Source organism: Lacerta agilis, chromosome 14, assembly GCF_009819535.1.
Source record: "Lacerta agilis isolate rLacAgi1 chromosome 14, rLacAgi1.pri, whole genome shotgun sequence".
NCBI lineage: Eukaryota > Metazoa > Chordata > Lepidosauria > Squamata > Lacertidae > Lacerta > Lacerta agilis.
Window position 1 is genome coordinate 3,315,567 of NC_046325.1, and position 13,943 is coordinate 3,329,509.

At 50.7% G+C, this 13,943-nt stretch overlaps 1 protein-coding gene across 2 annotated transcripts; it reads right to left on the reverse strand.

Moving 5' to 3' along the window:
- Window positions 1-989: 989 nt before the first annotated feature.
- Window positions 990-13,443, reverse strand: EIF5A (eukaryotic translation initiation factor 5A). 2 transcript variants are annotated; one of them, XM_033169458.1, is made up of 6 exons: window positions 13,324-13,443; window positions 6,756-6,942; window positions 4,133-4,237; window positions 2,760-2,891; window positions 1,528-1,601; window positions 990-1,364 (listed from the first exon to the last, which is right to left on the reverse strand). In XM_033169458.1, the coding sequence occupies exons 2-5, from the start codon at window positions 6,918-6,920 to the stop codon at window positions 1,539-1,541; spliced, it is 465 nt and encodes a 154-aa protein (XP_033025349.1). In that variant the 5' UTR covers window positions 6,921-6,942; window positions 13,324-13,443; the 3' UTR covers window positions 990-1,364; window positions 1,528-1,538. The 2 variants fall into 2 exon arrangements, with proteins under 2 accessions (XP_033025349.1, XP_033025350.1); XM_033169459.1 differs by having other exon boundaries at window positions 6,756-6,945; window positions 13,324-13,414.
- Window positions 13,444-13,943: the final 500 nt, after the last annotated feature.

Consider the following 13,943-nt stretch of genomic DNA (forward strand, 5'->3'; position numbering starts at 1 on the left):
GAGGGAGGAGGGGGGGGGGGAGGCCACTGCGCTGACCTGTGAACAGCAGAGGGGAGTAAATATGAACCAAGGAAATGGGCAGTGGGTGGGGGGGCTAGTTTGTTACCTACCCCAGAAGACCCCCGTACCCTGAACAGCTCTTAGGTGGGGGGGGGGGTGCGCAGTTACCCAGCCTGGGAAGAAGGGCTTGAGGCGGAGAGATGTGTGTGCTAGAGACTTTCTAGCTAGCTCCAAGGACAGAAGGGGCTCAGGAGGCAGCGACAGCACTGGTTGCCAGGAGAAAAGGGGGGGGGGGGTCTTGAACATGATTGACGGGGATCAGAGCCCAGGTGGGATGAGGGCGAGGGGCAACAACCAAAGTGTGTCGTTCGCCAGGCAGCCGCGAGCGGGTTTCTCCTCCCGTTTGGGGGGGCAGAGTTCCGTGCCTTTGGCAGGAACACCCCCTGCCCCCCACTTCCAGATCTGGGGAGGGGGGGTCCTTCTGTGCTCTAGAAGGGAAGGGATTAAAGAAGGGAGTTTTAAGCAAGCTCAGCAACTAGAGCAGTGATCCTGCCGCCGCCGCCCCCACAAAAAAAACCACATTTAATGGGTTAACCTCCAAAGCACAAGAAAGGATGCTGTCCCAAAAGAATTTACTGAATTGCCGCAACCACCACTATGCGGAGGGGGGTGGGGTGGGGGGAGCGTCCAAAGGCAGAGGGTGCCAGGCCTCCCCACCCCACGTTGCCTCAACAGAAAACGCTCACGAGAACAAACACATTCGACAGGGTTAAGAGTGCGACTCTTCGCAATTCGCAACGTTAATTTTTTTATAATTCTCTTTTTCTTTTTTGCTCAGTTTGTTGTTCTGGGAAAAGAGGCAGCTCCCTCCTCAGCGCCGCCACCTCTTAACAGAAAGCGTTAAAACTTTAGAGAGAAAAAATCAACACAAGTCTCCTGCAGTTTCCCCTCCCCTCCTTCTATCCGTTTAAATATTATTCTTTTTTTTTTTCCTTTTTTTAAGTGCAAATTCTCAACTTCTCTTGCCAGAAAACAACTGTAGTGTTACTAGCACCCGAGAGAGGGGAGGGGGACTGGGAGGACCAGGGTGAGAGGGGGACCAAAACAAGTGAAATAATAACAAAAGGAATACAATTAAGCGTCCAGCTTTTCTGCTTTAAAAAGACCACAAAAAAGTTTCTTTTCTTTTGTTTTAATTCAAAAGGGATTGAGTGGGTGTGGGAGGGTTTTGCTGTTTTGTCCTTTTCTGCTTTTTAGAGGGGGGGGGAGAGAAAAAAAAAGAGAGATTTGGGTGGTTTGGAGCCAAATCTGACAGTCTGCGGGTTGCGATCCTCTCTGGTTCATAACAAGTTGAAACTGCTGCCCTGCAAGGTGGGAGAAAAAGAAGAGAAGCTGGTGACAGTGGTTGGAGAAGGGGCAAAAGGGCAAAGAGACGATTCCTCTCCCGTCTCTCGCAAAGGCCTTGCATGTTTCCCTTCCATCTCGAGCGAGGAGGGCGGCATCCTTCCGACCTGGGTCTGCACTCACCTGTGGTTCCTTTATTTAGCCATGGCCTTGATAGCAACTGCAGCTTCCTCGGTCATTGCAGACAGTACGGTGATCTGAGGAGGCAGGAAGCAAGCAAGAATCAAGAGCTGGAAGGGAAGGAGGGCCCTTGCTAGGTCAGGCCCATGGTCCCCTCTAGTCCAGCATCCTGTTCTCACAGTGGCCAACCAGATGCTCATTATGGGAAACCCACAAGCGGGATCCGGGTGCAAGGACAGCCCTCTCTCTTCCTGTGCTTCTCAGCAACCAACATTCAGAAGCATCGCTGCCTCCTGACTGTGGAAAGCAGAGCCCAGCCGTCGTGTCCAGGGCCCGCTGAGGTCCTGCTAGCTAGCCCATGATCCACAATGGGCACCCGGGCTCTGCTTGGAGACCTCCGGCGAAGGAGAGCTCGCCCACCTCCCGAGGCCGCCAGTATCGCACATAGGAAGCCGTCTTCTACTGAGTCTCACTGGCCTGCATGGCTCTGGGGCGCCTGCTCTGACTGGCAGCAACGGTTCTCCAGGTTTTCAAGCAGAGAAAAGTATTTTCCCACCTGAAGATGCGCCTGGGACTTTTTGCAGGGGAAGCAGGTTTTCTGAGCTGCAGAGTGACTCCAAGCCCTGCCATCTGAAGCAGCAGCAGCAGCAGCAGGGAAGAAGCCTGCTCCGCCTGCTGTGCAACACCCCACCATGCGGCTGAGGACCAGGGCCCGTTTCCCCTCCTCCTTCCTTAGCTCATCTCCAACGTCCTCAAAGACACAGCAGCGGTGGGGCATTTTGCCTTATGCACACTCAGATCAACGCCAGGCATGCTCTCTCTCCTTCTCCACTCCACCCGCAAGAAAAATCTTCCCATTTGGTGGCTGGCAACCCCAAGCAAGGCACTCTATGGCCCTGGGCAGCTCAACTTTGCAACTTCCTCCCTAACAAAGCTTAATTTGTTTCCACTGTTGCTTATGTTACACCAGACGGGATAACATGGTGCTTCCAGAATGTAAAGGCTTTTGGTATCATTTCTGCCTCTGGCTGGGATTGGAATTTGTTATTCTGCCTTATTTTCACCCTGCTTTTCTGCCATCACCTTTCTTTGCCATCCCAGGCCTCTCTGGGCTAAGGAATGCTGCTGTTAAATACACACACACACACACCCCACACAAAAATCACTTGGGCCAGGGGAGGGAGGGCCGGCAGCGCCAGGCCTCTTCCCCTCCGGCCCCCAACGTGTTCTCTTACCAGGATTTCTTCGCCACAGTCATATTTCTGTTCAATCTCCTTGCCCAGGTCTCCCTCGGGAAGGCGTAGATCCTCCCGGACTTCCCCGCTGTCCTGGAGCAGGGAGAGGTACCCATCCTGGATCCCAATAAGCTGGAGGAAAGAAAGGAAGGAGGGCAGAACAGTCAGCGCTGAGCTATCGGGCCACCCTTCCTGACTTAAAAAAAAAAACCAACCTCATTGAAGTAGCATTTTAGCAACACGAGGACGGGGCCTTTTCTTTTTTTTATAAACAATTTTATTATTTTCCAATTAATTCAAATTACATCCAATAAAACATCTACAAACATACCGGTACACACTTAAATCTTTGCTCTGCCGAGCTGCGACTCCCCTCCCTCTCGTCAGCAGGTTTTCTAGTTCAATCTTATCGCGCAGTTTATTGTTTCAATCTATTGAGCTTTGTCAAAGGTTTATTCCAACCTTACTAGTGTTTTCATGCTTCCTCGGTTCAATCTTATATAATCCACAAATTTACTCCAATCTCTTTGAAACCTTGAATCGTCCTGGTTTCTGACCCTGCTGGTCAGTTTTGCAAGTTCCGCATACTTCATCATCTTCGTTGGTAGAGGACAGGGCCTTTTCAGTAGTGGCTCCCTGCTTGCGGAATGCTCTCCCCAGGGAGGCTGGCCTGGTGCCATTGTTGTGTATCTTCAGGCACCAGGCAAAAGAATTCCTCTTTAACTGCCCATTGGCTTTTAACTATCTATGGCCTTTTAGAGTGTTTGGGATGTTTTAGAGAATTTCACTCTCCCCCCCCACCCCCCCAAGGTTTTAATGCAAGCAGTTTTTTAAAGCTGCTTTGAGTTGCCATGGCAAAAAAGCAACTACTGATTTTAACAGACAATAATAACCTGTTCCTGTTCACCTTGGCATGGAAAGGAAGGAGTGTCTGTTCCTCCAGCTGCCTTGGCCTGCCACTTTTTTGAAACTACCCCAAGTTTGCAACAGCAGATGATTTGTCAGGGAACAATCCCACGCCAAGAGACAAAACTAACAGTCCCTGGGGCACATCCAGAAGTAGTAAGAATCATATATGAACGCTCAAAACTGAGGGAGAGGGTCCAAAACAGCTAAAAAGATTTCTCTGGAAGGGCAGAAGCCTGCCTCCATTGCCCATCGCAGCTGCAGTGTGGCAGGGCCACTTTGGCTATCCTTGCTACAGCATCCAACGCTGGCACTCTACCCAGTTTGCAAGCCAGGCAGCCTATAGTGGGTGCACACCAACCAGCCCCACGGAGCTCATCAGGTTAGCTGCCAACCCTCTCCTTTCGGGATTCCCATTTCTGAAGTTGTGGGGGGGGGGAGAACCCCACCCAGCTCCACCCACCTACCTGGAAGTCATTTCTCTTAATGTTGGGCACATCCATGTTGTGGGTGGAAGGGCAGATATCTTCATATTTTTTCCCAGTGAAGATGTCTATGCCAACAAGGTGCACCTACAGTGGGGGTGGAGAGGAAGACAGGATGTCAACAGAGACACGTAAAAAAAAAAAAAAGAAAGCACTCAAGTGTTCCTGCAGGAGAAGACTGGAGGAAACAGGCAAGGACCTTGTTCTGTCTCAGGAAGGGACACCGGCCCCCTTCTCAACAGATGCAGTCCCTCTCTCTATGGCAGGCAGAGACACAGGCACAAATGCACCTAGTCTGGAACTGGAGGGCACACTTTGGTCCACTGCAACCAGATCCCTTGGCACCCCACTGGCACCGTATCTACCTCCGCTCAATCTGGACTCTCTGTGCCTCGCACACCAGTCTCCTTGTCAAGCTGCCAACTCCCTCAACAGCTAGGTCTCGCCTCCAGGTCTTTCCCTTTCCTTCCTTCCTTCCCTCTCTTTCTCTCTCTCTCTCGTTTCCACATTAGTGTAGCAGTAAGGTGTGGGTTATTTCTGCACTCAATATTTACCTTTTTATTTTAAGAAACAAATAAATCAGGAATACCAACAGCCACGTTTTGCAGTCTCTTCTCCACTGGCCTTTCACCTTTAACTTTTCAGGTTATCTAATTGAGAGACTGAACTTCCACAAAGTTCAAAGCATTACTTTAACACACACACATTTTTTTGGTTTCTATTTCTAATCCATCTAAGTTGAAAGACTGGGGGGGGGGGAGATTCCAACAGGTACTAAAGTGATTATCCCACAAAAGGTTGTCCCCAAGAACCTGATTAGCCCCAGCCACTAAGAGGTCAGTCCACAGAAACATGCCTTGCAACCTAAAGTGTCCAGGTGTCATCCAGACACTCTCCAAAAGCCACCAGAATGCTTTGCCTATCGGTAAGTGACTTTAAAATGTCACTGGCGTGCAAAGAAAGCAGGTCTCTTGGCTCTTCACAGGAGAGGAGAACACAGCCTCAGTAGAGAGACTGGGAAACTTTGGGTATTTTTGTACACCACTTAGGGTACAAAGCAGGCTTGGTTCTTAGCCAGGGTTCCTCAACATGGTGCCCCCCAGATGTCTGGGGCTACAACTACTGTTGCCAACAGAGCCCAAGAGATTAAACATGTATGTTGCCTTGCATTTTTGGCAAAAAAAGCAGGTCTCTCAACACATTTCAAAGCATGTCATTCCTTGGAGCTAAGGGCTGGAAAACGATCTCAGGAGATAGAGAAGCTAAATGGCAGCATGCCTCAGAGGTCAGGTGGCTGAAAGGTGACCAGCACGGGCCACGGAGGAGAGAGCAACGCTTTGCAGACCCAAGAAGCCTCACAGAACTTTTTCATTCCACCTTGCGCCTTACTTTTCAGCATTCCATGTTGCAAACCGCCTTGAATTCACTGGAAGAAAGGCTGTTTATAAATGTAGACAATAATCTCAGCCAGGAAGGGCTGCATGCAATGGAGAAGAGAACAACAACAGGTTCAAATTGTGCCAGGACAGAAAGAGAGACAGACACAGGGAGAGGAAGTAAAGAACCAACCCTCTGGGCTCCAGGTTTATTGTCTAAGCCCAGCACCTTCTCCAGACCTGGTGCCCTCCTGGCATTTTTTGCGATACGTACCCCATCTTCTAAGGCAGTGACTTTTTCAGGTCACTGCCCCCTTGGGTCTGTAAACTCATCCCCAGTGCCCCCTACCCTATAAAAAGCATTATTCAGACTAGCGGTTTGCACCGCCCACTAAGGAAGATAATAACACAATAAAATTTAAAACCAGAACAATTAACTGCACATTTATTAAAAATTCAACTTACAACTATTTAGCTTAATTCAAGAAAACTGATTAACCTGATTCGGTAATAGTCGTACCTCTTGTTACGAATGCTTTAGGATGCATACAACACGGTTACGTGGACTGTGCCTGGATCAAGGAACTGCTCTTTTTTTAAGTTCTCAGAGTTCTTAACCTAGCTCAAGGTTTGTCAGTTGGTCTCTAAGGTGCTACTAGAAAGAATTTTCGATTTTGTTTTAACTGAGAATCAATCACTGTCAGTCCATTATTTGAAAATAAAAGACTCGAGAGCCATCTTGCCCCAAAAAGGCGAGTAGACATTCCGTTTTGGCGACTGTAACCTTGGTTTAAGGAGCAATCTGGTCCTTAGCTCATATATCTGAGTTTCTAACACTGCTGTACGTGAACACGCACAAACTGCTGCTGGAGTACCAACCACAGGGCTGCCATATTTCAAAAAGTGAACATCCGGACACAATGTTGAGGGTTTTTGGGTTTTTTGCCAAAGTTGTTAAGTTTTTGAAATTGAATGTTTTTTTAGGGGAAACAAAAAAAAAAATCAACACATGGACTGCCATACGTCCAGGTTTCCCCACGCATTTTAGTTGATTCTCGAAAATCCCGCCAAGGCACCATTTTCAATGGATGAATTCCGGCTGCGTCTGGGAAATTCCAGACGCATGGCAGCCCTAGCCAAGCATGCAAATTCACACCAAGAGCTGTCCCAAAAGAAGACCACAAAGGCAAATGAGCCACCAGCCGCCATGGGCAACGACGCACACTCACTTTGGCATGACCGTGCTTGCCGGTCTTGGAAGTGGACATCTCCACAATCTTGCAGGGACGCCCTTTGAGCACCACAAAGCCGTTCTTGCGGAGAGCGGAGCACTGCATGGGGAAGGTTGCGGAGGCCCCGGCATCGCCGGTCTCGAAGTCTAGGTCATCAGCCATGGTGGAACAGATGTTATGGAAACTGCTGGGGAGATTGGGGAGGAGAGAAAGACAAGGAAGAAAGGTTAGGCAAACTCATCGTCATCACCTTGAAAAATAAAAAGGTTGTTGCTGCCAATCCATTTGTCATTTTTAGCGCAGAACAATTTCTCAGCTTTAGGCCGGAGTGAGTCAGGGTGGGTCAATGCCTGGCTAACCGTAGGAATGGATGAAGTAGGCGCCGTTCACATGATCACCCTGTGCATGCATAGAATTCGGCATTGAACGGTGCTCACAGCAGGGATCCATAAAAAGTAGGTACAGATCGATCCCCTGAAGATGAGGCAACAATGGCTACTGACCCTGACGGCTGGTGCTCTGCCTCCAAAGTTAAGAGGCAGCGACACCTCTCAATACCAGTTGCAGGATATGCAGGGAAGAGAATGTCCTTGCCTTGTGCTCTGGTCTTGCTTGCGGACTTCCCACTGGGGAATCTAGTTGGTCACTGCAAGGAAAGAATTGCTGGGCTACATGGGCCCCCTTTTGGCCTTATCCAGCTGCAGGCTCTTCTGATGCTCTTGCCGGAAAATGTCTAAAACTTAAGTATAAGGTGAAGGATTTCTGGTTGCTTAGCTATGCTAACAAAGTGGCACCCCTGAATTAAAATTTCTGAAAGCTCACGGCAACCAGGAATGGATTTTTGTGCAGCAGGACTGTGAGCTCAGTTCAGTTCCAAGACAACAAATTCCTGGGCTCAGAATTCTAACTCTCTTAAGATATTTCTTTTGCACCCAGTTCTAATTGACAGATTTCTAGGTTCTATTCAAAAGAAACAGTTCCTGAAGTTGGCCTATATCAAAGAATATTGCATGCCAAGAACCCCACCTTCCTTTTAATCAGGTTCTGGCTGTGGAGAGGAAATACACAGCCACTGCCTCTGAAGTGTCACAGAAGAAGCACTCAGGTCACATTCAGTTACCAAGGCTTATACACAAAGCCTCCCCCCCCCACAAAAAAGAATCTTCCACAGCAAAGACTCTGAACTGTTTTTTGAGTCAAGAAAATATCAAGTGGCAATGAATTCCACAGGTTAACCACTTGCCATGTAACACTCTTTACCTTGTCAATATTGCACCAGCCAATTTGTTTCATTAGATGAGCCAGTTCTCCGTTAACAACACTCTGGGCAAGAGAAGAAGTGCAGGCTCATAGCTTCTTTCTAGTTATAAGCATGGCCATAAGGCTCCACGCTTAAGTCACCGCCAGCTTATGTGAGGGGGGGGGGGGGAGAGAGAGGAAGCACTTGCATGCCTGCAGTCTTAGGCAGACAAACACACGCTTCAGCATGAGAACCAAGGCGGTACAGCCGACAGGATTAAGGGAGTCCAAAAATCCAGCTGTCTGGCTCTGCAAAGGGGGGAGTTTGCACTCCAGGAAGTCCAGAGCTCTGCTTGCAATCTCTGCGTGCCAAGAGGAAGCTGCCATGGCAGCAGCAGCGGAACTAATCCAGAGTTTCCAGTGTTGTGCAAGGCGGGCACCTAAGAATTTAATGCCTGCTCATGGGAATTTGACATTTTTCCAGCACTGTGCACAAACGAGTCAATTCTCACCTGTGACAAGGGCTTAGCTGCCTCGCAATAGCCCTGTTTCTGTGCTGCTTGTGCGTGGTGCATTTGGGGGTTCATGTGGGAGCAGGGCCACACTTTTGGTTCCACACACACACCCCAAATCACACCGGTTTCCTTCACCAATTTCTCTTTCTATGTTGCCTTGACGCCTGAGCTGCTGGTTATGTTTAAGAGTTCTGCACAACTCGGCGTCCAAACTGCACGGAGGTCGCCCATTAATTCAAGGATGTGGAATGTGCAACTGCTGAAATAAGCTGGTGTGATGTCCAGGGCAGCCATAAGCTATTTTGGCAAAGGTTCAGCAGGGGCAGGGGGGGAGGGAGAGCAATGGAAGTGACCAGCTTCTGTGCCTTGACAGTAAAACTACACCAGATTATGAGCATCACACTCTGGAAGACGTGCTGCCCCTAAACTAATGCTGAGCCACGGGCAGAGATAGAAAGGCACCTGCCTTGGAGAACAAGCAAAGCTGCCTGTTCATCCTCCCCATCGCCACTTCAAAACTTACCTCGACTAGTTGTTTAGTGCATTTTTATGGAAATTTAGCATAGCTTTTAACAAGTAAAAAGAAATCAAAAAAGTAAGCATTCAGAGTCTGAAGGTATTCTGCTAACCTTTCCCTAACGCAAGTCATTACAAAAGCAAGGGTTTAAAATCTTGGGATGCAAAGTAATTTAGGGCTGGGGTGGGGAGAGGGGAAGAGAAAGCTATAAAGACCATTTGTGTTCTCACTCTGTATAATGAAAAACCTTCACTTGTTGAGGCTTGCAAGTGAGACCCTTAAGCCCCAAGGACTGTGATGAGCAGTTAAGTCTATTCCGGAGTTTTGCCTTCTATTTAAAAACAAATAACACTCACAGCAATGGCTTCAGCATGCAGATTCCCACCCACCAGGTTTAAAAGGTCCTGAGTAGATACTCCAGGTAGAGCTCAGCAACGCACATTAACATCCCAATCCCTGCTAAGGAGAAGGACCCCTCAGCAACTACGTTTTGGAAAGGACCGAGGCACACACACTTTTTTTTCCTAGCTGTCAAGTCTCCCCAAATTACCAACTCGCACTCTGGGGATGCCTCTCAGCGGGCCACGAGATCCCTGACAAAGGCCAGGCCCCGCCTGATTTCGTGCAGGCACATGGCTCCCAAGTTGTCCGGAACCCTCCCCATCTTACATCAGAGCTGGAAAAACTAGACTGGATTCCTGAGGAGGTGCTGCAGGCTCACCCTAGCGTTAAGACAAAGCGGAGCAGAGGCGGCGGCTGCAGCCACAGCTGCTCTGCTCAGCTACTACATGGCCGTCTGGCACTCCCTCCCAAGCCGGGAGAAGCATGTCGGTTCATTTACCCTCTCCAGAGATCTGCTGAGCTTGTTTTAGTTCCAGCCGCCGCCACCCCACCTCCTCCTCATCCAAAAACCGCTTCTGACCCGCACTATGCTCCGATAATTGATTAGGACAACTGTTAACTGCAATAGCTGAAGCAGCATGACATGTCCCTTTGCAGCCGGCAACGGGGTGCGCCTGAGAGGAGGTCACCACGTGCTTCCGATTTTTGTCTGCAGCCGTGAGGAGCAGTGGGAAAGAGGGAGGGAGCTGCAGAGAAAGGCAGGAAGTTTTAGCCCCGCTTCGCAAGTGAGCAGGCAGAGAGGCCCTCCATGCCACATGTTTGGAGGGAGACTCCCTCTCTTCCTGCCAACACCAAGCATGATTCAGCTAAGCTGCCACTGCAGAGAGTGCCACACGTGGCCAAGGAAAGGGGAAAAGGGGGGGAGGATTACCACAGCATCTGGATGGAAGAAATGCCCTTTACATTTATGGGCAGTGCCTCTGTACCCCGTCCCCTCCCCTCCCCATTTCAGAGCTATCTTAAGATTCCATGGGGAAATATCCCCAGCAAAATATGGGAGATTCAGTTACTGCATTCTCCATTTCTCATGTAAGGGCAAAATTCCTAGCAATTCCTGCCATAAGGTTCTCAATCACCAAGCAGAGATTCAGCGGCAACACAGCTGCTCCAGGAAAGGCCTCTTTCAGTCACAGTCATTCACACCCAGCCCAGGGTCCCCGTTACTCAATGGAAGCCCAGCCACTGCCCACAGCTCTGCCATCCTGAAAGGGGATCGGAAGCCGTCCCCAGAGGGGAAACGAGGTGCTATGGTGAATGGGATCCCGGCCTCTACACCAGGGAAGCAGGAGATACCACCAGTAAGGCTGGTATTGCAAAGGAACATGCACCTTCATATCACCTTTCTGCCTCCCCTTGCATGGGAACAAGTTTGGAAGTTGCAACCCTGGACTCATCTCCCTGCCTCCCCTGCTTTCCAGGCAGCTTGGCCTGCTACTTGAAAGTCTTCAAGCCATGCCGAAACCAGCTGGGGAGACAACCGAGCTCCATCCCTCCCAGCCAGGAGAGAAGGATCTTCCTCCTCCCAACTTCTTAACCATAAATGAGTTTGCCTACTTTCTTCAACAAAACTGCAAAGATGGAGGAATGGTTCATGGTATTCAGGAGCTTTAGAAAACATTAGCTATACCCTCATGCATTCAGTAATATATTTATAACCACTTTGGAGCTATGCCGCCACTCTTCACCCTCTCCTCACCTACAAGGGGTGGGGGGATTCATCGCAACAGCTCCTTCCTCGACCTACGCTAACTTTCTCCTTGGCCTTTTAAAAGGTGGGGTATTTTTGCTACTGTGGCATGTATTTTTTGTGCTTTTATACTGTAAACTGCCATGTGATCATCAGATGAAGGGTGGTATAGAAATCTATTAAATGTAAAAATATATCCTGGGTTCCATACTTAAAGACCCAAACTTCAGTGTCAGGGGGTTTCTCCACCCCTTTGTCAGTTCCTGCAGGGCTACTACTCTTTCACACATGTACCCAAAGGGTAACCATATGCTTCAGCCACTCTCCACAGCTCATTCTCCAAGGAACCAGCCAGCCAGGAACACCAGACAGCATGTCTATGAGATCCCCAACTGCCATTTTCCTGCACCAGCACTACTCCTCCAAACCAGACCTTGCAACCCCACTCCAGGCCAGATGGAAGTCAATCCTTTCTGCTAACCTGGTGCAGTTTCTCAACCCACTCAAGTACCACTCCCTTCCTTCATCAAGCCCTAACTGGGGCCAGCCCTTGTCTGAGGGTGGGGAATCATCAAATTCTCCCCCAACAGCTAACCTGAAGCTCCTTTCCATTGCCTTATCTAATGCAATGCTCCCCAATCGACATATATATATATATATATATATATATATATAACAACACCTTAGAGACCAAGTAAGTTTATTCTTGGTATAAGCTTTCGTGTGCATGCACACCTCTGTGGGCAATTCCAGCTCTCTAACAAAACCTTACTTTGATACCTACCAGCCATCTCCCTAAGCCGTAAACTGGGGCAGAGCTGGTGACCCTAAACAAAATGTCAATTCATTCTGCCTAATGTCTCAACAACCAAAATTGATCTGTAAAAATGTTACATGGGAAAATGCAAGAGACATTGTACACTTGTAAACCAAGAAAATCTCTAATAAAAAAAAAAAAATGTCAATTCTCTGGGGGAGAACCGTCCTCAAAGCTCTATTTCTTGCAGAGCAGCCCTTCGAGGGATATTCCCACCACACCCATCCCCTACCTTCCCAAGTTCAGCTGAGGACAAGACTCCCCTTGCAGAGTGCAGGAACCTCAGCGCCCCTTCCCCTCCCCTAAGGCAGCCCCGACCCCCTTGTTGAAACAGATCCCACCCCCACCCGTGTCCTCAAATACCTTCTTCCCCACAATCCCAAAGCCAGCAGGGCGTAAAGCCCCTACAGCAGGGAGTGGACTTCATACAGGAGCCGCACACCCTTCCCTAAAGAAAACCACCCTTTTCTTTCTTTCTTTCTTTCTACTCCCGCTCAGCCCCCACTCCAAAACCAATGCCTCCTGGTGCGGGATCCTAAAACGTAACCCTGTGCAATTGCAGGAAGCGACCCCCCTCAAAGGCCACTGGCCCTGCCCCAAATCAAAGGGTCCCCACCAACCCCTCCCCTTCCTTCGCGCCTTGCTTCACCCCAGTCCCAACGCCAGAGCTAAAAGAACCCCAAAACCTCAAGTTATATAGTCCACCCGCAAACCCCAATTACCAGGAGACTAACCCCCTCCCATTTTTTTTTAAAAAAGGTCTCTGGGACACTCTTAAGGAGCCCCCCCCCATATGAAAAAGGAACACCAGGCCTCACCCTGTCCCAATGGGCTCCCCGCTCCCCCCCCCCCAACAACCACACACACTGTGTAACCAAAAGGGAGACCCAGTGCGAGGTAGGCCTCGGCCAGGCATGACTCGCCGCCGTCGCCGTGTACCCGCCTCCCTCCTCTCCCGCTCCGTGAGTCAGCCCAGCAGAGAGGGGCCCGGCCTGGCCTCCCAGCGCAGGCCGCGGCCTCGCTGCCTCCGCCGCCTCCTGCACGCGACACGGGGGGCGCGAGGCTCTCCTCCCCCCCCCGCCGCCCCTCACTTCTCCCCCGCTCTCTCTCTCTGTCTCTCTCTCCCTGAGGGGAAGGAGGGGGGAGGGGAAGGTGCGCGCGGCGTCTCGTTCCGTGAGGGGGGGAAGGGGAGCCACGCGGCGGAGGAGGAGGAGGAGGCGGCGGAGGCGCCGGTCGGTGAGGCTTCCCCTTCCCTCCCTCCCCCCCTCACTCCGCGCCGCGTCGCAACGGCCGCTGCCGCCGCCGCCGCCTTTCCCCGGCGCGCGCGCACACACACACACACACGGGACAGCTCCGCACACACACACTCACGCGCGCACCAAACTCACCCGCCCGCGAGCTCAACCGCCGCCGCCGCTGCCTGCTGCAACCCAGCCCGCAGTGCGCACGCGCACTTATCGCCTCCTCTCGCCCTTTCCCCCCCCTCCCGCCTCTTCTCGCGCTGTCGCTTTTTTTCCCCTCTCTCTCTCTCTCTCTTTTTTTTTTTTTACTTTTGCCGCACGCGCACTGGGAGGAAATGCTCGGCTCAAAAAAAAAAAAAAACAAACCCGAAGGCGGCCGCAATGGGTGGGAAGGAAGAAAGGTGGAGAGGGGAAGGGAAGGAGGCGGAGCCTCGTCTTCCGACGCCGTAATGCGCCTGCGCCCTGGGTAGGCGCCGGAGCGGCTCTGGCGTGCGCGTCTAAGGGGCGAAGGAGGCTACGCATGCTCGCGAGGAGACAGGCGGTGTGGAGTTCTACCGCGCATGTGCATGGGGGTCGGAAAAGAACCCCAACTAGGAAACGTTTGGGACTGAGTTTATGCAGCGCGCAAGCGCACAGAAACTGCGTTCCTTCCCCCCCACCCACTATTTGTTTTCCAATGCGCATGCGCCAGTGGTCCTTGCCCGTCCGGTTTGAGTTGCGCCTGAAATCCCAATGAGACTTGCTTCCCTACCAAGTAAATGTTTGTA